At 35.6% G+C, this 26,758-nt stretch overlaps 1 protein-coding gene across 4 annotated transcripts in view; it reads right to left on the reverse strand.

The window, feature by feature from the left end:
• Nucleotides 1-26,758, reverse strand: part of PPP4R4 (protein phosphatase 4 regulatory subunit 4) — a 69,449-nt gene that overhangs the window by 26,727 nt on the left and 15,964 nt on the right. For 2 of the 4 annotated variants that reach the window (XM_040600986.1, XM_040600985.1), the window contains exons 3-7: nt 17,379-17,481; nt 9,121-9,268; nt 8,344-8,417; nt 6,064-6,170; nt 3,425-3,532 (exon numbers count right to left, since the gene is read on the reverse strand). In XM_040600986.1, the coding sequence (XP_040456920.1) occupies nt 3,425-3,532; nt 6,064-6,170; nt 8,344-8,417; nt 9,121-9,268; nt 17,379-17,481 (540 nt within the window). Of the gene's footprint in view, nt 1-3,424; nt 3,533-6,063; nt 6,171-8,343; nt 8,418-9,120; nt 9,269-10,930; nt 11,029-17,378; nt 17,482-26,758 lie in introns of those variants that run through there. The other 2 variants (XM_040600987.1, XM_040600988.1) reach the window with 2 other exon arrangements.

Consider the following 26,758-nt stretch of genomic DNA (forward strand, 5'->3'; position numbering starts at 1 on the left):
TTTCCCATGCCCCAGTGTATAACTGATTCCTGATTGCTTTAAGGGATTAGAAGGAGCTTTTCTGCAGCCCTACTATCAACAAGAACAGGGAAGACATACTCAGTACTTCTTTTTTTTCTTTTTTTTTTTCTGTTACGCTCATTTTATATTTATACTAGGCAAGTTTCTAGTGTTTGAATTTGCCTCCATTTGAGCTAAGAAGCCCATTTTGCCCTGTTCTCATGTACTGCCTCCCTGTCACTTCCTGAAAGCTTTTGTGAGCACCACATTTCAAGGATGGGACCTCAAAAGTTTGTAATAACCAGAGATCCAGCCCTCAGTGTTTATACTGCCCAAAACATAAAACTGCAGCGAAAGACTGATAAAATTACACTATGTGAGCATTAAATAAGATGACGAATTCACACCTATGTTTGACACTGAGCAACTGTGCACGAAGAGTTTAAATTCTGTCATTTCAATCACAGTTTTAATACAGGCCTGATCACAACCTCCAGGAAGGATGACAGATTTTTACTGAAAATGCCCCAAAATACTTCTTCCAATCAGGCTAAACAACTAGCAGCTGTCCCTTTTGTAAGTCAATTATGAACAATAACACTTTCAAATGTTTATAATCAGCAAAGTGATTTGCAGCTTACAGAGTTTATTATTATTACCAACAGATTAAGATGTAGCTTAACAAAAAGATGATTAATCATTCATATAAAGTTATTTGAAAATGTCATGATATCATTTAGTGGTAACACCACCAAATAGTAAAAATAAGCATTGGGACCGTTGTCACATTATGCTTTCAGCATTTACCTAATAATGTGCTTCTTTCTGTTTATTTAATTGTCTTTATTTTCCTACTGCCTACTCATCCTCAATACAGTTCACACACCAAAAATACCGACAGTTCACCATTTGTTACGAGATTAAAGCATCTAAATCATTGGGAAGGGACTAGACAAAAACCTGTGAAAGTAGTGTATATGGATACATAAATGCTAAAAATCAACACTGGGGAGGAAAGAAAGAAAAATGTATACAATGGACCACTAACTGATAACTACATATTTAGCTCTATTAAACCAGTACTCTAAGGCTGGCTAAATCATCATCAGTACTATCATTTGCCTATTGTGTAACACCTATCTTCTTTCAAGACTTGCAGCTCCCACCTATAATAAAGTCAATTTTGTTAACAAACAAAACTGCTGAAAGCAGATTCACACGATTCACAGTGCTCCTAAAAGCTACCACTAAAACCACTTTTTGGTTCTCAATAGACTGAGCCACAGAGCAAGACAATCTAGGCAGCTGTACGTTTTTAAAACATAAAAAATGTTTCCAGTTATATCTGAAAGAAGTATTCTTTAACTATATGTATATCCTAGATAATTTATTTTACTCAGAATAACCTACTTACATTATTTTAAAAAATACTTTTCTGTATTATGTGTCACAAATCATTTTCGAAGCCAAATTAATATGATTGCTTCTCAGCTCTTGACTATAGCAGAGGTTAATTGAGAAGGTTAGAGGAATCCATGGAAATGCACACAGTATCTCAAATAACACACCAAAAAAAAAATCTCATGGAATTGATCAATAACCAGTGAGGAGAGAGGAAGGAAGGTGATTGAGACAGACAAGAACGCAAGGCCTATGAAGGGTCGGGGAGCAAAGGAAAGGACTACATTCTGAAATCAATCAGGAAGCAAAAAAATAAAAATAAAAAAACACAGATGCTTTGGAAATGCATTTCTGTGGATTTCCATTTTGGTGGCATCAAAAAACTTCAAAATAGTATGACAGAACTGTCCCTCCCTTCAAAACTCAGTATACATGGAAAAAAACCCCAAACCACCCTGGTCACTCTCTGAAGACAAACAGAATCCCCTCTTTCACTCATCTTTAATCTCCATGAAATAGAATCCAGTTTCAAGATACATAAAGATATATATGAGATACACGCACACAGTAAAAATAAACACAAGCTCTGATTATTCAGTAATTCAGTTTGGCAAAACGTGTCTTAAATTTTCAGTTATACAAATATCAACAATACTGACAACTACTCCTTTTCTTTTCTGTAATCACAAGTTCTTTTAAAACCAAAGCCATTCAAGATGGAAAATGTGAAAATTATTTACTGTGCTAATTATGTTTTGTTATCAAAGACAGTAAGTATAAAGACAAATAAATTATTTAGTGAGATAAATAATATTGTGTTTTCACATTATTCACATTCTCTGAACTTTTGCAGGACAAGTACCTTGCAGAAGAGCTGCCTAAAGCACATATATATAAAATTATTTTGTACACAATAAAGACAAGTTTATCTAGGCATCTATAAACTACTATCCTACATGACCTTACCAAAACAAAGTTAAATTAAACACATGGCAGTAATGCTTAGTTCTTGTTGTGAATATTCATTCCCGATAATAGAGTAAGCTAAAACACTGCCTGAACATACACTTTCCCAGTATTCCATGGCTGAGAGGTAAATTGCATTGTTTCAGGAATTTTTGGTGTTTTGTTTTTGTTTGTTTTTTAAATAACTCAGAATCTGAGCCACAACATAATTCTCCATTTAAAAAAATCAAAAAAACAAACGCCACACACACACACACAAACTCATTCCACAGCCACACTGAAGTGCGGATTTACCATAGCTTTCAAATTACATCTCAGTTTCAGCCTCATCCTTGAATTTGCTCATAAATTCAGAATTTTAAAGGCCAAAGCGGCTCTTAAGATCTAATCTATCCCATCTGCATAAACCAGGGCAGGGAACCTCACTTGATAATTTCTTCAGGTCTCTAAGAGCTGTTACTGCTTTTGTTTTCTCTTCCTGACACAGTAACAGGTGAACAGACCTAAAATTTTAAAATATTATTTCACTCAGAGACCAATCCTGTATGGGCAGTTAACATGTTCTTTTTAGCAAAATAGAAGTTCCAGTTTTTTTCTACTCCTATTGTGTGCAATCTTGAAGGTCTTCAAGCTTAGAGTAAAAGTTGATACTGAACTGAAATTTGCTTACAAAACACTTTTAGCATCTTTTTGCAAAAAACTGCGAAGTAATTGATTAGAAACTGCTCAAACTTGCCATAATCCTCTTCCACTTTTTAAATAAGCCTAATAACATCAATGGATAATTGAAATTATTTCAAGATGCTATAAATGAACTCATTATTTACAAAAAACTGTATGGTTCAGCAGTTTTACTATCAGAGAGGAACAAAAATCTGAAAAAGGAAAAAGAGCCAGATGCCAACAGCCAATTCCTAAGAACATATCTGTACGCTCCAGATTCATCATTGAGTACACATGAATTAAGCTAGAGATCTTAAAAGTAGCTTTTAGGTTACCATTAAATATTTTAGAGAAAGATTTTGTGTTGAGAAGCCATTATGTAAATTGTACTCACCCTATTCCTTGAGCTATATGTTCTAGTTGCCGACACATGCAAATTCTCACTTCATACTCCACATCCTGGCACAGTGATTTTACCAATGGAAGAATCTCTCTTTTAATACTGAGAATGTGAATACTTTTATTAATATACAGAACAAGAATATATAAAATCCACTGTCATACTCAAAATTTACCTATATATTACTTATAATGGCATTTTTTAAAAACTAATTTATCACACATGGCAAATTTTCTGAAAATGTGCACTTATAAAAGAATACTGTACATCGGACAAATATGTGCCATAAAGAAGCAGAAAAAGGATTATTTCCAGTCATTATAATTTGCTCATATTTCATCTTTTTTTTTAATTACAAAAATAGAAGGTAGGCTTAGAGATGCTGTCCTCATTTAATAACAATCTTCAGTAGAATTTTTGAACAGGCACTGTAAGAATACAAAGAATTCTATAAATGGAATCCAAATCCCAATTAATTGTCTCTAATACCTCATCTTTGGTGTGTGTGTAGCACCAAAGAGACATTTAGGAAGCAGAAAATTAATTTAAAATTAAAAGCTTTAGTACTGCAATGCTTTTATGCAAGCAGTTCCAAGCATTCACGTTAAATCAATGGCAGATAGAATTCAAAACAGTTATTTTGTATTTAAGTAAAAACACATACTACAAATTGGCAGAACCAGCCATTGTGTTTCCTTTCACTGCCCAAGATGCTGTCATGAGTGTTCATAAAATATCTCTATCCAAATCCTTATGTTGTTGCAAAACTCAAGAGAAATAATATGAAGCCACAGACAAGCAAATTTTCAAGCCAGCTTGCACAGCCTCCACTCATCCTAGTGAAAATTAATTTCCTTCTTACAGTAACATTTGGCCTCAAGTTACAGAAATTGTACAAAGTCTTGGGAGTCTGGCATTTTAGAATACTTTGAAATGGGGACTACTTCCAAGAAAGCCTTGTTTTTAACTAGCTATTGGAACAGAGGGTAGAAAAACTCATGTTCTATTCCAAGGTCAGGACTTTTTCAGTACTCTATAAAATAACCTGGGAGTCCTGTGAAATATGGAAAAAAAAAAAGGTTTTTAATTATAGTATAAATTTTATGAGGAAAAATGGTGCCTTTCTGAAGAAGAATGTGAAGATATGCTTATATATTGCCTGCTCCTAAGGGCAGACACGTCTCCTGAGCCTACACCAAGACCCCACTTGCAGGGGGCATGAAAGGGTGTCACAAATCTTAGCCTGCCACATTCTAAACCTGTGGATCCAGGTCTCTTTTCAGCCCTCTGAACTGCACGCAGAGCCATCTACCACAGGAGCAGTATGTTTCAGAAAATTCTCACCCACTTCTTAACATGTAGCTTTGTGCAGAAATGGTGCTACTGTCTGTTCCCTGAAATGAGGGGTTTCCTATTTAGTAAGAAATCATATTAAATAACGTAGTGAAAGAGGGTATGGTTATTTGAACTTATTAATTACTAATACTACCATAATTTGTTTTAAGATTCCAATTTTTCACTTTATTTTCATAAGAATGTAACATCAAATAAATAAAAGCCACTGTGATTCTGCCAGAATTCTATAAATTTTGAAGATAAAGATTTGAAGGCTTCAGTAACATTCTCAGAAAATACTACTTTACCATGCTTATTGACTTTTGCATGTCTGACAAGTGCAGTCTACATAGCAAATAAAGGTGTAGATGGCTTCCTTTTGGTTGCTTCTAGTTACTTTTTACAGAAGAAAAAAACATAATTTAAAGATCAAAATGTAATTTAAATGTAATGAAACTGCAAATGTCTTGTCATACGATCCTGCTTTTTATCTTTCTATCTTATGCTGAATTCTTGCATTCTGGGGCAGATCAAAATCATTATTGGAGCTGACTTCCTCAGCTAGACATGTTTTCTGTGCATTTGGTTGCCCCCAGAGTATTCTTTTTGTAATGTAAAAGTCACATGGACAATTGCCTGGATAGGAAACCCGTGTTGTGAAATGGTCCTGCTATCATAAGAATGGATAAACTGTTCAAAGAATGCTCCGTACCAACTGCTTTGGGCAGATGTTATTCAGATTTATTTTTATCATTGTTTCCCTTTTCTGCAACACTGTCCAAAACCCACAGACACTGAATCTAAGAGCTGGGATAATATCAGGCAACAACGGTGGCTCCTGATACATCTACATATAATCCGGGTTGACAAAAAAATGTATATACAAGTCAAATTCAGTTAGACAAAAAGTTAGGAACAAGAATTCTTTTCTTTATGGCAAGAAACTCTAAGGTGATGAAGTTGGAATTTGTCTCTAAATTGCAGAGAAATCCACAGTTTGGCTTATTTCCTGGTGAGAAAAATAATATGGAAGAATGGCATGAAAATGGTACCCATTAGAACCTGTGGAAGAACACACAAACTGAAGGTGTAAACAGATGAACATCATCAAGTCTGAATATGCTAGTTACATAATGAACACTTTTTTTAAATTAATTAATATCTAGATAAAGGGATCTGTAAAAAGAAAGCATTTAATTTTTGCAATAAAGTCTACTTTTCTTGTAGTAATTTTTGTCCACTAACAAAGAAATTCTGGCATATACTCTGGACTGAAAATACAGGTACAGTCTACTTACATATGAGCTTCAAATTTGTTAGCTAATTTTCCCATGATTTTACAACTAACTAAGCGGGACTGAAGCGTTTGAGAAAGCTGTGCTTTGGAAACAAGCGGATTCAGGATCTATATGAAAGAAAAAAAGAAAACAGAAAAAAAAAAAAGAAAAAAAAAAAAAAAGAGATGTGAGCAGTAAATAATGTATTCCTCTTCTTAAAAAAAACAATCCAAAAAAGCATATCCCAAATGTCATCTACTCCTTTCATGGAATTGCTCAATACTAACAGTAATAGTGGCTGTGTAAATTAATACTCTGTTGGAAACCTGTCTTTAATATTCAGTGCTAATTATAGTATATTAAAACCATATCTTGGCCCAAATAACAGTTTATGATTCACATCACAGACCCAGTTTTACATCTGTCTACTTGTGTCTTAATTTTAGGACTAAGTTGTATATGAATATTTATAGCTGTTAGCTGCTAATTTTCACAAAAGTTGTTAAACATGTTCCTGAACAAGAAAAAGAAAAAGGAAGCCTCTCTAAGGTTCTTTTTCATAAGTTTTCCCAGGAAACACCACTTAACATAAAGCGCTGAGCCAATGATCCCTCCTGCTTATGCATACTGTGGGGATCTATAGGGAAGAGGTTTCATTTCTGTACAGATGCAGAAAACCTGCATCTTTATTGGAGCTCTGCTTTCATTTTTTGAATCACCGCTATGGTGCCAGAAACAAAGGCCCGTAGAGCACCATATTTAGATCTATTAGTTTTGCCCAGAAATAATCACAGAAATCCAGGTGCCAGGCCAAAAGGAACATTACAGAGTTATCTCCTGTAGTCTGCCACAGTTCCTCACCCAATCTGTCTTGCAGAGCTCTATAAAAGGGTAATAAGGGTAAAGCTCAGGAAAGTATTCTAAAAGCATTTTTCTCCTCCTTTTACCAGCTGAAATTTTGAGGTGAGAGAATCTGAGCGCTGTAAGGTCAAACAGATCACTTAGACTAAAATTAGTATATAAGGTAAGTTTCTAACTACAATACTGGATAAATAAGCATATCATTAGTTATGTACAACACTGCATGTTACTTATTTGGTCTTTGAACTACGACAGCAAACACACCATGTCCAGTAATACTCCAGTTACTGAGCTAGACACACTCTCTCCCATGAAGTGACCATTGCCAGAGACAGGACACTGAGTTAGGTTGACCTTTGGTCTGAAGCACACACCTTTCCTCACATCCTCAGCACCTACGATTGTTTTACGGTTTTTACTTACAAAAAAAATTAACAACTAGAATAGTCTCAGTTTTCTGATACAAGCATCCTTCAAGTAATATAAAAGGCCCCTTTTCAAATTCAGGTGTCTGTACAGCTGCTGAATCAACACTGCTTTATCAGTTGTGATCTTCCCAAAGCAAATTCTGGTGGAAACTTACAAATGTGTTCCTAGAGGCAAACCAGGAGAGAAAACCCATCTTGCTTAAACAGCATCTTTAAAATTACATTACAAATGGATTTTGGAGGTGACTAGAATAATTTATCTTTTTTTTTTTTCCCAACCAAACTTTTCACCTTTTAGAAATTTATTTTTTAAACAGTGTTGGATTTTAATTACCCTCTATTTTAATAGGTACTTTTATACTACACAATCAATCATATATTTAAATCTCCATATTGTTATAAATTATAAAAACAATAAAATATGCCTGTTGCAAAGCTTTTAAACTTAATAATGAAATATGAATACTTAAAACTGAATAAATTAGCTGAGTAAAAAGGAGTGACTTTATGACTTAGTGACAGACTTCCTTCCTCTTTCTTGAGCTACACAGTGAAAAATTAAGTCTTTGCAGGGCATTTGGGGTTTTGTACATCAAGAACAACTGAAATACACAATGAAATGGATGTCTAGTATTTGGTCCCACTTAGTAGAAATCAGAATTTTAGTCCGGTAGCAAAGAAAATGTAGTTTCTTCATGAAGACACAGAAAGAGATACTATACTGTAAACCAAAACAGGATACATAAAAACCTTTTACTGAGGATACTAAGTGTGGTGGAAGTGTTACAGTAAACAGTCTTTATCTGCCAAAGAACACCAAAATTTGTTTTTAAGGTCACCTTCCTGTCTCACCTTTTAGCACATTCCTCTCTTACAGTATGTTCCACAAGCATTACTGTTTTCACAGGCATGGAACTGCCACAAATCTTACTGAAGTGAATGAAACTTGCAGGGAAAAACAATCTTACAACATATTATTAACTTGTTAGCGTATGTGGGAGAATATTATTACCTCATGTCTGATAGTCTCTTTTGGTAAAGCTTCTATTACAGCAAGAAGAGTTTCTAGCCATGCATTGCTGACACCTGTTAGAAAGAAATGGGTTGTATGTTGTTCTACAGATAACAAGTATAATAAAACACACATCAGTTTTACAAAATTAGTTCTCAATTTTTACACACACCTCTTCAAGGAGCTATATATCTAAAAGCCACTAGACTAACATTCAAGACTTCAGACTAAGAAGTAGGATAGGTGAGAAGCAAATTCTGTCCCTGATGCTTTTACCTTTTCTGTTCCTGTACAAAAATAATAATGATCCTGTTTGTTTTGAAAAGATCATCTCCCTCATTTAGAAGCATGTTTTCTTATGCCCCCCAAAGCATATTCTTTTCTTATGCCCACTGAAACTTTCCAGTTTTACAAAAGGCCACTTTTTTTTCCTTGCATCCTAAAAGTAGCCTCAAAGTAGTCAAGAAAAACTAATCATCAACCATCCTCCCTCCATTTTCTCAGCCAAAAAATTCCAGTACTTCAGTAGAAGCTCAGACTCGGTAACAACTTTGGGATTTAGTCCTTCAGACACAGTGGTTTTGTTTGCTTCAATCAGAATTACATTTAAATATTAGTCTGTAAGTGCTCAGCATACAAAAATCTTTTCATTCATGCAGGTCTAGGTACAAAGTCACACAACTGCACTCGCTGCTTTACACAGTATTATTGTACAGTCACTAAGGAGACAAAATATATAGCAGTAATCAGTCATCAATACAGTTTTAGAGCCCCGACCTGCATCTCTGTGTTCCAGGTTCTGGAGAATGATGTGTAGGAAGGAGTGGGAGTATGTATGAATGGACACAGACTCCTCTTGCAGAACAGTCAAAAATGAAACAGCAGCTGTTAACTGCATTTCCACTCCTGCAACATGCAGCACCTCCTGTATAATTACAAATTATATCAATTTAGTGCAGAAGTGCACTGAAAGAACATTCAAATTTTTACATTCACTTCTAAGGGTGGATATGAAACAACCTGGGTAAACTACAAAATTGGCTGTATAATTATTTTCTCTTAACTGCAATTACTTGGAGATATTAAAATCTCTTATATTATAGCATGAACCTTTTAAGAAAAATAAAGCTAATTATAATATTTTTTGTGACTTTCATTTTTATCAACGCACATGTCTGAATTTTTCTACTTTAAAAAATGAGAGGTAAAAAAAGACCAGCCAACAACTGCACTTCTGCTGTTTATGCGCATGAATTAAATTAAATATTTCATTCAGCCAGTGAGAGATACTAAAGTAGAAGAAGGCAATTTAAATTTTGTCCCTTGCCAACCGATGTGGAACACAAATGAAAATGTGTGTATATATATAAAAAGCCCCTTAAAAATAAAGCAAGATGTGCTAAAATATTTAAAGTAACTCAGCATTTACCAGTACTTAGCTTTAACCTATAAGAATATAAGTAAGTAGACTATCTTTCAAAGCATCAGTTCAAAAGTTAAACAAAGATAACATGGGAATGAAATATTACTACATTTTTTGAATGAAAGAAAAAAGGCAATTTATACTTCAGATTTATGCACACACCAAAGACCTTGCAGGATGCAATCTATGACATAGCATTGTAAGTATGTACATCAGCTAGATGAACATCTCATTTGTTTACTTCTCTAAACGTCTCTCTCTATCTCACGAGAAAATAAAGTGCATTATTCTACCACTAAAGCATTACACTTATTTTATCCAAACCCAGTAAGAGTTTAAAGCACATACTTCCTATTTAACACTTTATATAGTGGTTTTCTTTTTTTAAATGCTTGAGATGAACAGTTTTTTTCCGCAGATCACATATCAAAAATCAAGGATAAGCTATATTTAATTTTTTTTAAAAATCAACCTAGACCAGATTAAGAAAATATCCATTGTGCACCTGAGTATTACATAGCAGAGGTATTTTGCTGAGAAAATACAGTTTGTAGAGAACATCTGAGAAATTATTTAGCAGACATTGCTTACTTCAAAGTAAAACAACAAGAAGTTTTCATTGCACGGATGTAAACCAGCTTGTGTGTGCAAATGTATAATTGTATTTTATCTGGTTTCAAAGAGAACCACTGCTTATCTCTCAACAGCTGCCTCAGTTTACAGCTGTATATATTTGTAAAAGCATTCTCCGTGCCCCTGCTCCCCAAATTAATAAAAAAAAAAAAAAAAAAACTAAAAAAAAAAACGACAAAAAACAAACCAGCATTGCACAGCTTACTAATCAAAGTGTGCTAAAACATTTGCATTCAATAGCCATGGAAACTGCTTTTGTTATCTCCACAGCCTGCCTCTGTCCTTGTTCCTCCATTGTTATTACAACAGCCACAGCCAAGAATAAGGACACCTACCAGTTTTGTAATTTCAATGTGCATATTATTCTGGATTTTGGCTTACACTTGCTCAAAAGAACATCTCCAAAATAATCAAAAGAACTATCTACCTACTGTAGATGTTAAGACACCACTGCAGACCAGAACATAATGGAGCTGAATTCAATTCTATGTACGTATTCACTTTGTATGCTATGCAAACAGGGTTACTTACCATCAAATAAAGTTTCCAAATAGTCTCCTCTACAGATCCACACAACTCTGGATAATCATGTGTGAGAACACATTCTCTGGATGTGCCTCCTCATGGACCTCGGGAGACATTGAAATGTAAATTTCTAGATTGCTTACACACCTGCCTGCATTGATGTTTGCACTCAGAAACTCATTGATGTTTCCACATACGAAAATATATGGATCCCCTCATTCCAGTTTCACTGAACTCAAGTTGAGGGACTTAAACTTATTTGAAGTAAATTTATTTAGGAAGTAATGTATTTTTCTATACATGGACCCTCCACAGATTCTTATTCTGGAGGAAAAAAGCTTCTCCTCTTTATCTCAGACAAGCATATTTAATGGAATTTAAGTGTATTGGCATGTTCTTGAACTATCCTAATGTCTACAGATTAAACTCAGGCATCAAAACCTGCAAAATTTAGAAAGCCTGGCTTATTCCATTAATTGAAAAACAGAAAATTTACTTCTATTTTAATGCACTTTATGTCCTGCAGCGATAGAATTCTCTTGAAAGAATGCTGCAAGCAGAAACATAGTCAATTGTTTTAGGAACTGTGTTGACATGACAGAAATCTTGATGTAGGACTAGAAAGACACAGAAATAATGGAGATTACAGAAGCTCAAAGGTACAATAAGGATGGACCTTAAAATCAATGTTTGGTATAAGAGAGGATGAAAATTACCCCACCTCCTCTTAAACTATAAAATCAACTAGGGAAAAAGAAAAGCTTTCAAGGGGAGACTGATTAGAAAAATAAGTAACTGCGAAAATTAGTTTAGAACTTATCAGGCAGCACTAAATGAGGCTTGATGTATACACCTCAACAGGAATAGCCGTATTTTTCTGCAACCACAGCATTTGGAAAAATCTCTTTAATAGTCAATCAGATAGACACTTGCAACCTCCCTCCAGTACTTCTGGTGGCAGTGCCCAAGGATGGAAAACACGGAAAATACTACTAACATTGTTTGAAAAAAGCCACTTGGTGGCACAACAAGAAATGCCAACAAGAATGTCTAAGTGTTCCCTAAACCTGCATTTCAATGACTTCCAAGGTTCATGAGGAGTTGCATGCAGAAATCCAGAGTGGAGATCTCTATGCAAAAGAACCCATACAAGGATGTCACTTATTTTTAAATGTAGAATTTAAAATTATTTCATAATCTCATTCCTATGTTAACATCTAAATGATATACAACATATTTATTTTATTAGCATAACCAAAATACTGACACCCAATTTAATCATTACTTAGATCTGGCATATTTATTGATGCATTGTATTTTTGATTTCATTCAACTCAGTCCTAAACCCTTATGTTAAACACATAAAGGGTCTTTGATATAATTTTAATTTAATTCGGTTTTAAGGAACTATAAGCAATTTGCATATATCATTTTCTACATTTATTTATAAAAGTAACCAGACTTACCAATTTCTGGCAAGTGAAATAAAAATTTGTAATGTATCCAGCCAGAATATTCCTTTCATTTATTCCTTCCTGTATCTGTTTTATCCTCAGCTGTAACCAAAACAGTATTTACATTTGCTTTGGGTTTCCTGCAAGTATGCTAGGCTAGTTTCCCTATCCAGTTATATGGTGACAATACTTTTAAATAAATAGCACCCTGAAACTACTATACAACTTGTTTTTCATGTGCAAATTTGAATTCACAAATGATTTTTCCCAATCTACAGAAGTGAAACCAAGGCTAGCAATTTAAGTCAGCTTATTTCTCTGCAATGCCAGACTACATCTGCAAGACTCCAATTGCAGTTGAGTTCAATTATGCCTTTATAGACTATAACAGTTTCCAGTTAATGGTCTGGACTATTCGTCCAAAAAAAACAAGGATAAGAAAAAAACAGGTCAAGCGGTTAATGATGCCAGATACTCTTTTGCAGTTAAAAGTGCAGTGAACATGGGCAGAACAGAACTGTTCTTCTATTACAGATTAAATAAATATTAGATAACAGAGCACCATTGAAGAACCTGCTTCATAAGAGTATAGCCACAGAAAGAAATTTAACTCCTATACATTCCAGAAAGTTTCAATTTATAAAGCTTAAATCTGAAAAGAAGACTTAGATTTAGACTGACTTCATTATATTTCACTCTCTTACCTCTGCCTTGAGCCCAATAACTTAAGTTTCATTTAACTTATCATCTAGGAAAGCAATCAGTTTGGATTTAAATTCCATTGCAAGTTGAAAAATACACTACTTTTCTCAGTTATTTGCTCAAAGATTGAACAGATTTATTATTGTCTGCTTCATGTCTAATATTTCTATCTTCAGTTCCTAACTCTTCCTTCTTCATATACATGTCCTATTTAATATTATGCAGGAAGATACTTTTACAAAGTAATTAAGTACTGCCTGATCTAAACACACTGAGCTCCAGCTCCCACCGTACAAATATTTTCCAGGCCCTAGGCCCTGATCACAATAGTCATCATCCTTTTAGATATTTTTCTCCATCCCTATATAAAAAAAACTAAGACTAGAATCAAAAACTGTATTCCCATATTAGACATCCTATTAAACACAGGCAAAGGCAAAAATTTCTCCATATCCTGACAAATAAGGGTAAAGAAAACCCCAGCATTTCTTATTATTCCTTCATTTGAGGAAGGACTCTGCTCTCAAAGCAGAAACACCAGAGACAAAAATGGAGTCATTATGTTAAACAGGAAATAAATAAAAAAACAACGAGAAAGCAACTTTTTTTTTAAGCCAGTAGGTTGGTTTAGGAAAGAATGCATTATAGATATTAGAATAACACGTGGCAGTAACTCCAGAAACTTGGTGTAAGTTAAAGGGTTTTCAATTACTTTGCAACTTCAAGTCATTCTTTTTTGCAAAGCATTTTTTATACACACACACACATATATATTTAAACAAAACCCCTATTGACCTGCAACTTATAACACAGACCATGATAACCAGAAGTACTTTAATGTTTTTTAAACAGTCTACACTAATCCTCGGTTCTGAAGACTGCTGTTTCTCGGCCATTTGCTGAATTCAAATACTCAGACAAAAGTTGGAACAGCTCATCTTAAGGAGTATCCTGGGATCACAAAAGTTTCAGGAGATGATATGAGGTTGAAAGGTGATGTCTGATGTTCACAGAATCACAGAACGGTTGAGGCTGGAAGGGTCCTCTGGAGGTCAGTTTGCCCAATCCCCTTGCTCAAGCAGGGCCACCTAGAGCCAGAACATGTCCTGACAGCTTCTGAATACCTCCAAGGAGAGAGACACCAAACTCTCTGAGCAACCTGTGCCAGTTCTTGGTCACCCTCACAGTGAAAATGTGTTTCCTGATGTTCAGAGGGAACCTATGTTTCAGTTTGTGCCCACTGCTTGTTGCTCTGTCACTGGGTACCACTGAAAAGAGCCTGGCTCTGTCCTCTGAGCATCCTCTCTTCAGGTATTTATACACATTGGTAAGATCCTCTTCCAAGCATTCTCTTCCGCAGGTTGAACAGTCTCAGCCCTCTCAGCTTTTCCTCATAGAAGAGATGTTCCAGTTCTTTAAACCTCTTCACGGCCCTTCATTGCACTCTCTTCAGTATGTCCATGGCTCTCTTGTACCAGGGAACCCAGAACTGGACACAATGCTCCAGGTGTAGTAGAGTAGAAGATGGAGTAGAGGGGAAGAATCACCTTCCTCTAAGTGCTGTCAACGTTTTGTCCAGAGCAGCCCAGGATACTTTGCCACAGGGGCACTTTGATGGTTCATGTTCACTTCGGTGTCCACCAGGACCCCCAGGTCCTCTTCTGCAAAGCAGCTTTTCAGCTGGGTGGCCATCAGCACATATCAGTGCATGGAATATTGCCGAGTACCCCTACCACACAGAACCTAAGACTCCTATGCAGCAAGGAATGTGTTTTAATAATGTACAGAAAAATGTTTGCTAAGTAATCATGCTGAGAACTACGTACATATTTGTTCCTCATCTTTCAGTCAACCAATCCATAACAAATGAGCAGAATGTAACTCATTAAATTAGTTTTTCACAAATACTGAGTTGTCCCTTGAGCAGCCTTTTTCTTAAGATTAGGAGACAGAGGGAGGATTCAGTTTAAGACCAATTCCACAAGCAGTAAGAAATACACCAACTAATTTTTCATAATATGACATTTTTTCTGGAATTATTATACTGGAATTAATATAATGTTAAGGTAGCTGTCTTAAAAGTAGAAGAAAAAAAAAGCTGAGAGATATATATCCACGCAGCATTTCAATGAAAGAAGCAATTAATTTCTTCAAAACTTCAGCAAAGAAAGCAATGAAATATAAATGAGAATTTACTGTAACAAATATGTATCATTTTTGTACAGGCGCATTTTGCCATTTAGTAATCATCTCCTTGGTAGACAGAAAACCGTGTAACATAAGCATGTGACTCAGCCATCTCACCTCTGCTACTAACATAATTACATAGTTTCTTACGAACTGGCAACAAGAATCAGGCACAGATATAGCAAGAAAACTCACACCAGCTACTACAGAAGACTTTCTTCTCATCCACAAAGTGCTTGAGATAGACAGGACAATGCAGCCGAGGAGATTCTTAACAGAACTGAAACTTTCAGTTCAATATAGTTTAGATCATCAGATTTAGTTTGAGTCAGTAACTAGTTAAACTCTTTCTGTATTTCTAAAGTGATCTAAATACTCTTCTTAAGCATTAGTTGTTTGTAACAACAAAATAACATTCCCGTTGGCAAACTGTGTTAACAATGGAAAGGATTTTAAATCGGGGGGGGGGGGGGGGGGCACGGAATGAAACCTAAATTCTTCAAAGTGTCCTGATAAAATCAGGACTGAATCACAGCACTGAAAATGTCAAATGTAACTCTAAAAAGGCATGGGGCAACTGAGTCTGTCCATAACATTATGAACAGAACTCAATGCTTTGAAAATTAAATTTCTACAAGAAACCCTGCTGATTTTTACGTCTTTTCACATAGAAAGCACATACATGCAAACAGTTACCACAGCCAAACATCTACGAACACAATGTTCCTTTAGCTGACAATTTGTATAAATTGGAACCAGGTTTATACCAAAGTGATCAATTGCATGAGAGCAGGCCAGAGACTGTTCTAAATAAAAACTTTGATTTCATCACATAAAAATTGTCAATAGTATCAGTAGAAGACTGACAATACACTGATCCAATGAAAAACAAAACTCAGAAATTTGCTTTTACCAAAATAAGCCTTCAGATATTTTGACATCCAAACCCAGTGTATCTTTCCACTCAGCTGGTAGCATTTAAAAATCACTGAAACCCACTCTGAACCGGCAGGCTAACATAACCAAAGTCTTAATTCCTGTTGTAACCTTACCTAGAGTTAATTTAGAGTTATTTTGCTCTAGAGTTATTAGACTGCATTTGTGTTTGCGATGCAGTTCTTATTTAGCCAAAGCTGCTTTAAACCACACATTAAATGCACTTTTTCATTTCTTCTAGGCAAGAGGTCATAGCCAGGGCAGAGCGGAAATATAGAGCTATTTATCTGCCTTAAAATCACGGAACAGTTTGACTTGGAAAAGACCTTTAACAGTTATATAATCAAATGCCCCTGCAATGAGCAGGGACAACTTCAACTAGATCAGGTTGCTCAGAGCCCCATCCAACCTGAGCCCGAATGCTTCTAGGGATGGGGCAGCTGCCACCTCTCTGGGCAACCTGTGCCGGTGTTTCACCATTGTCATAATAAAAAAATTTCTTCCTTATGTCTAATCTGAATCTGGCCACCTTTAGTTTAAAACCATCGCCCCTTCTCCAGTCACTACAAGCCTTACTAAAAAGTCTGTCCCTATCTTTCTTATAAGCCCCCTTTAAGTATCGAAAGGCCTTAATAAGCTCTCCATGGAGCCTTCTCCAGGTTAAACAACCCAAATATCCTTTATAAAACATATGTGTATGTGAAATAACTGCATAACATTACATGGCCAGCATACATCTACCACAGCTAGCAGTGACTTACTAAAAATGGGGAGGGCAGCACATGAAACTTCAGACAGTTAAAAGCAAAGTATACTTTTCTGGGTAGCAGAATGAAAATCTTAATGTTTGGATGGAAGGAGATCGAGAATGTCAAAATGAACTGTTATTACAGTCTGGTTCTCAAAAAAAGTTCTCAAAAAGCTGTCAAAACACTGGTAAATATTTAGAATATGTAAATAGTACTAATTGTGCTTTCTTTTCCTGTGGTAACATTTTTCAAAAAATACAATACCTGACATACTTTGTAAATCCAGTGAATTAATATGGAAGATCTACTGGACATACCTCTCCTAGAGAGTGAGTTTGCAATAAAAGTGGGATTTTTTTTTACCTTTGTTAAAATATTTGTACTGGCATAAAAAGATACAGTCAAACCTCATTTCAACCAACTTACTCTGATTTTTGGTAAAACCCGACGAAGTGTTTCTGCAGGATTCTGTCGCATCAGGACCGGAAGATTTGCCACCACACTTGTTCCTTGGATATCCTGGCCAGAACTTCCAAAAATATATACAAACAATATGTTAGTCTCCTTGGATATCCTGGCCAGAACTTCCAAAAATATATACAAACAATATGTTAGTCTCTACAATGGTTACAGGTTCACAGCTTTCACTTAAAAAAACCACAACCAAACAAACAACAAGCCCACACTACCCAGGTTATTCACATAGTAAGTCAAAAGAAGCATTACTTTTTTAATGTAATATGTAGTAGAAAACAGCATTAAAAAATATCAACCATAAAAGCTGTTATGTATCATTTCTCATATGTAATGTTTCAATTTTTAGTGTAGCACTGGGAAAAAATATGAAATGCTTGAAAGATCTTTTCAAACTGGATGATGAAGGCAGTGTTTTTTTGGAAGCTTTTCTATTATAACAATACAAGTGATAAAGCATTGGAGGGGGACAAACAGAAGACAAACGAAAACTACAATCAACATAGAACATTTTAACAGAAGTCTACAATTTTTTCCTTTTTGTAGGGAAAAAGCCATATGTATAATCAGATGTACATTGACAAATATGATTAAAGAAGGATGCAATAACTTGGTTAGATTTCAGATCTTGAACCTTTCTCCTCATTCTGTCTGTCTCAGTGGTATCCTGCAATTGAAAGTGGGGAGAGAAAAAAAAAAAAAAAAAGCAGGATGGGAGGGAAACAGTAGGCAGCAATGAAGGTATGAGATGAAAATAAAAACTACCCAAGTGGATAAATTTCTAGAACAGAATGAGAAATAGAAAGGGTCTGGATGCCAAAATTAAAAATAAAACTAAACATCAATACATCTTTTTTCCTGTTTAAATGCATAAAATCATTGTGCTAAACAAATTCAGATTTGTTCCAACAGCTAAGAAACTATTTTTTAAATAAGCATGCAATGTTCAACTGCACACATGCAAGCATTTTTCTTCGTGTGACATTGCAATGAAACATACAATATGATTATACACGTGATAAATCATAGTAAAACTACTTTTAAATACTTCCATATACCACTTTTTATTCTGTCATTATTCCAAGTTTTCTTAGTGAAACATATGAGCTCAGGAAGGAAACCAGGTACACAAATTGGTCACAGGACTGTAGATCTGCACAACCACCTTCCAGTTGTGTTCTGCCTCTGAAGTATATTAGGGAATTCACAGTTAAGATGTAAAGCCTTTCTGCAGCATTTAGAGTTGAAAAGATCTTTACACTTTCCATTAATATTCTACACCATCCTCAGCATTCATGTCTTTCAGAAGATCAAATGAAATTATACAAATGAAAAATACAGTCAAGCAGGCCAATTTAGATCTATTTGGTTAAATGCATACAAATATGCTTTTTAAAATGAAGATATGTTTGTATAAAAAGTAAGAAACAAAAGTAAAAGGTTTGGTGAAAATCAACAGAGACTAAAATATCCCAACAGAAATACTGTAGTATCCTACCAGAGAGATTTTTTTCTTTGCACACTATAATTTCTGAGTAAAAACATTCAAACAACAATTAGGTATCACCAAGACTAACTTAATCATGTTTAGCAAACTATTTCAGTGTATTTTTGAAAGAAAGTATTCTTCACTATCCCCACAAAGATAATTTTCCATGTTAGAAGGCAGTATGTTCTGGAAGATTAAGCACAGGCTAGAAGGCAGGAATTCAGGAATCCAAATTCTCTTTGCAAGGTGGAGAGTCACACCCACCAGTTCACATCTCTGTTAGGTTTCTATTCTGCAGACAGGTGTAATTACCTAACTCATCAACTACAAATTATCACTCTGTACAGGGGTCTTAACATGGGAAAACCTCTGCCCCAACAAAACCCTCCCCTCCCAGAAAGGGGCAAACTTGCGATGGCAGATACATCTCATTTTTTGTACAGAGTAACATAAAGTTCCCGTAATTTGAAAGCATGTATCAAGAGCATATATAATAGAATGAACCTGATCTTAGATTTTTTGTATCTGTGTCTAATTTTCCTTTAAAATCAATGGAGAGAAATAGGACTCAATCAAAAGCAGTTTATCTCAGCTTGAATAGCTGAGATGGACAGTGCTTCTGAACTGCGTTTCCCTCTACCAGCTATAAAAGCAGACACAAAAAACTAGTTCTCCTGCATGCACCTGCACCGTAAGTAAATGATGGCTCCTGCCCACAGAAACGCCTGACAAGCCTTAGTCCTACTGGCCTTCACGCTTATCCTTAGCTTCACCATTGCAAGTGGTCCCATTGATTTCTCATGTAGTAATATATTAGAATCATAGAGTATCTCAAGTTGGAAGGGACCCATAAGGATCATCAAGTCCAACTCCCTGCTCCTTGCAGGGCTACCTAAAACTAAACCATATGACTAAAAGCATCATCCAGACACTCCTTGAACACTGACTGGCTTGGTGTTGTGCCCTGGGAGGCCTCTTCCAGTGACCAACCCCCCTCTCTGTGAAGAGCCTTTTCCTAATGTCCAGTCTGAACTTGAATTAACATCTTTAGAAATGCTTGTATGACTATAGCACTTAACTAATGTGGGACAAAATAAAACATTCCTACTTCCCTGAGTTCCAGAGCAATCAAGAAGGATCCATCACACACTTAGTCATGGCAATAACTGTTTTAAATGGGTGCTACACACCACAAATGCCAGGAATCAGTATTTTTGTCTTATTTCCAATGGACCATCTACACCTTAAATATTAGAAAGATAAGAAACCAAAGAGAAGAGCAATCATAAATACTAAGATGAGTAACAAGTGAGTAGAAAGCTGTGAATACTGTCCTGAGGGTATTCACACATTGCTGACATCAGGGCTGCAACGTTCTGACCTGCTGAGCAAAATCTGGGAATCATTCCCAGAGCAGACACTTCACTTTTATTGTGCCTATACATTTACAGCAATAAAGAGCAAACAAAAATTATAGCTGGGGATGGAGCTCAACACAGATGTAAAAAAACCCTAAAATACACTCAAATTAACAATATCACAATGTAATAATAAAAATATTAATGAAAAAAAAACCTCAACAGGCTGAAAACAAGACAAATTATTTAAGATACATTATTTCAAGGTCAAGAGGAAAAGGCTTGACAGAGCATAAAAACAATCACCAATTCCTGTATTTTTTTGAATATGGGTTATCTTTTTCCTCTTGGTTTAAACCTTACTTCAGGAACACAGAAAATTACAAATCCAATATTGCACGTTTGGGGTTTTTACAGTGTATATTCTAACTGAGAAAATGGATCAGTATTTTTGTAGCTTTTTAATCCTCTGTTAAGACTACTAGAGATGTAAAATTAAGCTGATACAATTTTCTTAGAAAGTATTAGGAATCAATTTTCTGGATAGTTACCATATATACCCCTCTATATTTGTAACTGTTGTCTGCAAACACAAGAACATTGACAAGTTATGACAGAGCAAAGCTACACCAAAGCCCTTTTCAATGCCATTCAAAATCAGAAAGAATGATAAGAGTACAGATTTTCAGACTGATTTTAATATTTGCTTCCCTGTAGTCTTATTTCATAAACATGTATGACCTCTTTCAATAAACACACATCTCCAAATAACATCTAAACTCAGTGAAAAGGACAGTATTCTGTCAACTACTGAAAATAGACTTAAGTTAATGATTAATAGCTGATCTATTTACAGCTTGCAATATTTTTGCATTATGCAAAACGATTTTATTATCCAACTTAAAACCATGAATATTAAAGTATTTCATGTTTATGGCAGATTTCTCTGACTATCACATACTAATTCCAACAAAGCTTTTAAAGCAGAACTGAGAAATATAGAGCTCCCAGAGTGGAAAAGGGTCATGGCATACATAAGGCCCACAACTTCTTACAATACAACTTGCAAGGAAAAGCTGCGTACCTTTGTAATATTCAGCAATAATGGAAAAGGTCAAGGTAACTTGGAGAAGCTATTTAATTTTAAATTTTATTCATTTTGTATCAAGTTGGAAGAAATCCTAACTGCTAAAAAATGCAGCCAAAATGCAACCTTTATCCATCGGAAATGTAAAGAAAAGGGGAGTATTTCCCTTTAAAGCAGAAATGCTTAGTATCTGGCTTGCTGCCAATTAAGAATGTGAAGCAGGAGGCATTTCAACACCTACACAGCCTGTAATTTTCCAACTGCAGAAGATTTTTCTTCTATTTCTACCAAAGGAGCTGCACCAATAGATTTTCTTTAAATATTAAAGACTTCAGGATTATAGTGAATTATTGCTAAATGCTCAGATTTAAACATTTTTGTACTAATAAATATATTAAAATAAATGCTAAATCTTTTATTCAGAGTCACAGTAAGCTCAATGTAATGAAGGTACTCCTTTATTAACAGTGCTAACTATAGAAGAAATCAACACAGCCCTATACTTAGAAGCAATTTAGCTCAACCTCTTTTGTGCTAGCAAAAATCCACATAGATAATATCATTTAAATATAAAACTTCAGGACTCATCTTCTGAGTTCATCCTACAGGAGATCCCAGTGACTTTACGGTGATGGGAATCCTCAGTCGGGGGGGGAAGCTCTCACGCCTGAACACTTTGTCCTAATGCTTATTGCCTCTGCAACAGCAGCTGCTCGCTGCCAGCCAGCAGTACCAGAGCCGGTCTAAATACACTGCTCGTTAAAGAGCTGGTACTTCTCAAGTGCAAGCGTAGCATTAAGCCTCTCCCTCCAGCCCCTGCATTTGGTTTTACTTGTTTTTCCTACCCTCATAAAATGAAGTCTACGTACTATTTGGGACTGCCATGATACTGGAGCAAATCCTCCTAGAAACCATTTACAAGCATAAGAAGGACCAAAAAAACAAACAAACAAACAACAAACCACAAAAAAAACCCTGGGAGTAGCACCCTGGATTTGTGAAGGGGAAATCACACCTGAACACCTGACCAACCAACTTAGCCATTTGCAATGAGATCATTGGCTTGGATGGTGGAAGCCGTTTTAACTTATTTTAGCAAGGCTTTTGACATAATTTTCCATAATATCCTCATAGATAAACTATGAAGTACAAGCTAGATAAATGGAAAGCGATGCGGACTGGAAACCAGCTGAATTATGGAGCTTAAAGGGTTCTGATCAGCGGCAAGGCAGCCAGCTGGGAGCCAGCCATGGGTGGTTTACCTCAGGGGTCTATGCTGGGGGCAATACTGTTTAACGTTTTCATTAATGACCTGGATGATGGGACAGAGTGTAACCTCAGCTATATACAGATGACACAAAACTGGGTGTAGGGGTTGGTTAGACCAGATGGTTGTGCTGCCTCAACAAGCTGGAGAGACAAACCAACAGGGATCTTACTAAGTTCAACAGTGGGAAATGCAAGTCCTGCAGCTGTGGAGGAATAACTCCGTGCACCAGAACAGGCTGGGAGCCAGCCAACTGGAAAATAGCTTGGCAGGAAAGGACCTGGAGGTCCTAGTAGACACCAAGCTGACCAGGAGCCAGAAATGTGTCCTTGTGGCAATGGCAGACAACAGCACTCTGGGCTACACTAGGAAAAGCATCACCAGCAGCTCAAAGGAGGTGATTATTCTTCTCTATTCAGCACAAGAAACTCCTAGACAGATGGCAGGGAGTCCATTGAAGGGCCACTAAAATGATTAAAGGATTACAGCACCTAATATTTGAGCAGAAGCTTAGACAACAGGGATTTTTTGTCTCAAGAAGACTTGGGGGTCTTATTTAATATGTATAAAATGTGACGTGAGGTGCTAAAGAAGACAGACACACATTATTCCCAGTGGTGCCCAGTGACAGGTCAAGAGGCAATGGAGAAAAATTCAATAGACTTGAAAAATGTTCTTCTATGTCAGACTGCTCAAATATTGGAATGAGCTGCCCAGACAGCTGGTAGAGTCTCCATCCTTAGGATTCAAAATCCTGAGTTCAGGACAAGACCCTGAACACATTGCTCTAATTGACACTGCTTTGAGAAGGGAGGTGGACTACATTATCTCCAGAGGTCCCTTTACACCACACTATACTATGATTACATTCAGGAGGGGTGTTTCCAGGTTTGCAAACTTTCAGCAAGCTCAGGGCAGACAATAAGATTTCTTATATTTAAAATAGCTAGCTACTTAACATGGATGCTTAAACATTCAATTTGAATTTCATTTTTAAATCATTTTTCAAAAACAGATTCTGCAAATTAGGAGCAAACAAGTTTTAAAAGTCCCTGGGTACTCAATTAGGAACATTTCTATCTGGAAGGGGAATGAAGGACTACAGCTCCTTCTACAGCATGAAGAAAGAAGATTAGTCACTGAATGTTCCCCAAGAGAATATTACCACAAAGGAGTTTGAAAAAGAGAACATAAATTTACATATATCTCTCTTCTCCCCACCTTCATTTGCACTAGCCTGCAAAACACAGTGACAGGAGCAGAATACGGCATTGTAAAGACAACTGAGGTACAATGTTTACCCAAGCTCTAACTAAAGCACTGTGTTTATGAACTGACTTTAACACTGTGGCCAACGATATCAGTTCAGCAAAAATGATTTGCTAAATAGCCATTGCTGAATCAACCACCGAAGCCCATGCTTTGTGTAACTTAGTTTTACAAATCTAGTAGTTCTGATGGATGGTTGCAGGGGATTACAGTGTTAATACGCATAAGTGACATATTCTCAGCACAAGATTCCAAAATGTTCTGTGTTGGTCTAAACCTGCATCCGTTGAAAACACAAGTAAAAATTTACCAACCTCAGTGAGTGTCTGATTAGAATAACACGATAAAAAAATAATAAAGCATTCAATAACTAATCAGGTACTGGGAAAAAGAAAGTCAGAAAGAACATTATCAAACATTGAAAAAGGGTGCCTGGAGGTTGGGGGAATCCTTGGAGATATTCAAAACTCATCTGGACAATGTCTTGAGCGACCTGATCTAACATCAAATTACATTAGACTTGGAAGCTGGCCCTGCTTTGCGCTGGGCATTGGACCAAATGACCTCCAGAAGTCCCCAGCCACCTAAACTATTCTGACTGTCATTCATAAATACTAAACTTAATTTCCTATTTGTATAAAAGCTCAGAATGTGAAGGATTTAGCCCATTCAGAATGATTTAATATCAATTCTCCTTCCAGGATTTCTGTTCTTCTGTGCAATACACTGGTTGCCAAGGCAAACTAGAAATCCAAATAAATATTTCTGTCAATAACATAAAAGTGCTTGGCCCATAAGACTTCGGAAATTAGACAATCTTCTTGACTTCTATGGTGAAGATTTTTATATAGCAATCTTTCCTATGCAGACAGGTAGACACAGACTTAAATTTTATTAAAATGCTTTCTATGTACTTCTCTTGCTAAGTAAAAACTAACACTTCTGTAAGTTTTATTTTTTAGTTTTGTCTTTGATTGCATATTTTAAGGGTTTTGGTAACAAAAAGGGAGAAAAAACCTAGCAAATAGGAAAATTTCTTAAAATCACAAATATCGATAAATTATTTTAAGACCAATTTTCATTTTGTTTCAAAGTGAATACTCCTTTGATAAAGTACAGTCAGTACCATATTTCACACTTTTCTGTGAAAGTACAATCTTTTCTTAACACCACTGTAAAGTCGTAAGTTTCCTTTTATTTCATGTTATGTGTGCTTACATTTCAATTATACTTTTGTAAACATAAATTATATAATGGTAGTGTCTGAACATCTATTTGACATAAATTGTAACAAGTGTATTATAAACAGACCCAGTCCCATGGAGGAATCTGTCATTTCTTTAAAATAACTTCATTTGAGTGCCTCAGTTGAACAAAGACTTTGTTAATATTTGCACACCTCATGCTTCTCAGTCTTGAAACTATATTTTACAAGGAAGATTTTATAGACCGTAAGTGCTTTACAAAATTGTGCATTATCTTCTACCATGTTGCAAATCAAAAAAGTATCTAGAATCAAAATTATGTTTTACCTGATAATCTGCACTAGGATTTGAAACTGCAAAGATACACAAAATATTTAGGCTGTATTTTTAAAAACAGTTTACTGATGTATCAAACTACTTAACATTTCTGGCATTGTACAGTAACTGCTAAAAAAAGAGGCTTCCTTCTGAAGAAAATCTATTACAAGAACTTAAAAAACATTACTCATTTAGACACACACACATATACATAATTACAGATCTATATTGGTTACATAGCATAAGCAATCTTATGTATTTTAAAACACAATACTGGGGCTCCTAAACCCTATGTTGCGCTTCCTTGACTATCAGAACAACTTTTGAAGACCACACTTAGCTGGGCACCATATGTAACAACCTCAAAACTGATTTAAATTGTCCTAGAAGTCAATGGCCTTTTTCTGTATGTACTAATACAGTATAACATTTATGTATGCAAGCCTTCGTGTGTATGACATATATGATAAAAAGCAAGATTCTAGAATAGGTATATAAACCAGACTACAATTAAGTCCAAGACTGGAATGGGGCCAAAGAAGCGATAAGCAGCTTTGTCTTTTAACACTTCCCTCCCTTTGTTACCTGTCTAGCCAGAGCAAACAAAGGGAAGAAACTTTATTTTCAGGCTTCTATAATTTTACTGAAAATAAGATAGAATAAGGTTAATCTGAAAATGTAACACCTGATATATCCATTTTCAATAAGTCAGAAGTTCTGGTAATATCACAGTATGAACACCTCATTTGACACTGTAACCCTTTTCTATTAAAATGTAATTTTCAAACCCACTTCCTCATCCTGGTCTTCTACTTCAGATATATGTGATCGTGATCATTTTACAGCACATCTGAATAAAACCTCCATGATCTATACATTAAAAAAAAAGAAATTAATCTGATCTTAGTACATATCTGAACGTGTTCCACTACACATGAAACTTTTAGTGCAATTAAAGCAAGAATGGAAATCCAAGATTTAGCTGCACAGTAGTTTTGTATTCGTAGTAACCTTGTTTGCTAGGATTAGTCTGATCAACTGAAGTTTCTTCATTCTGTTTGCTTGCTGAAAAACCGTCAGAGACAGAAAGGATGTCCAGTTCATACAAATACTCTTTTCTGTTCCTGAGCTAAAACAGATGTACTATAATCATACAATAACTTAATTCTTCCTAATACCATCAGTTTCTGTGAGTTCAGAAACGAATTACTTTCTCCCTTGAATTTTAAGAAGAGTTTCAAGAATATAAAAAGTGCCTCAAAGGAAAACATTTTTCCTTTCAAGTATTACCTTAGTATCAACATTACTATCTGCTAGAAGATAAGTGTTTCCTCTTCTT

Source organism: Falco naumanni, chromosome 7 (genome assembly GCF_017639655.2).
Source record: "Falco naumanni isolate bFalNau1 chromosome 7, bFalNau1.pat, whole genome shotgun sequence".
NCBI classification, from domain to species: domain Eukaryota; kingdom Metazoa; phylum Chordata; class Aves; order Falconiformes; family Falconidae; genus Falco; species Falco naumanni.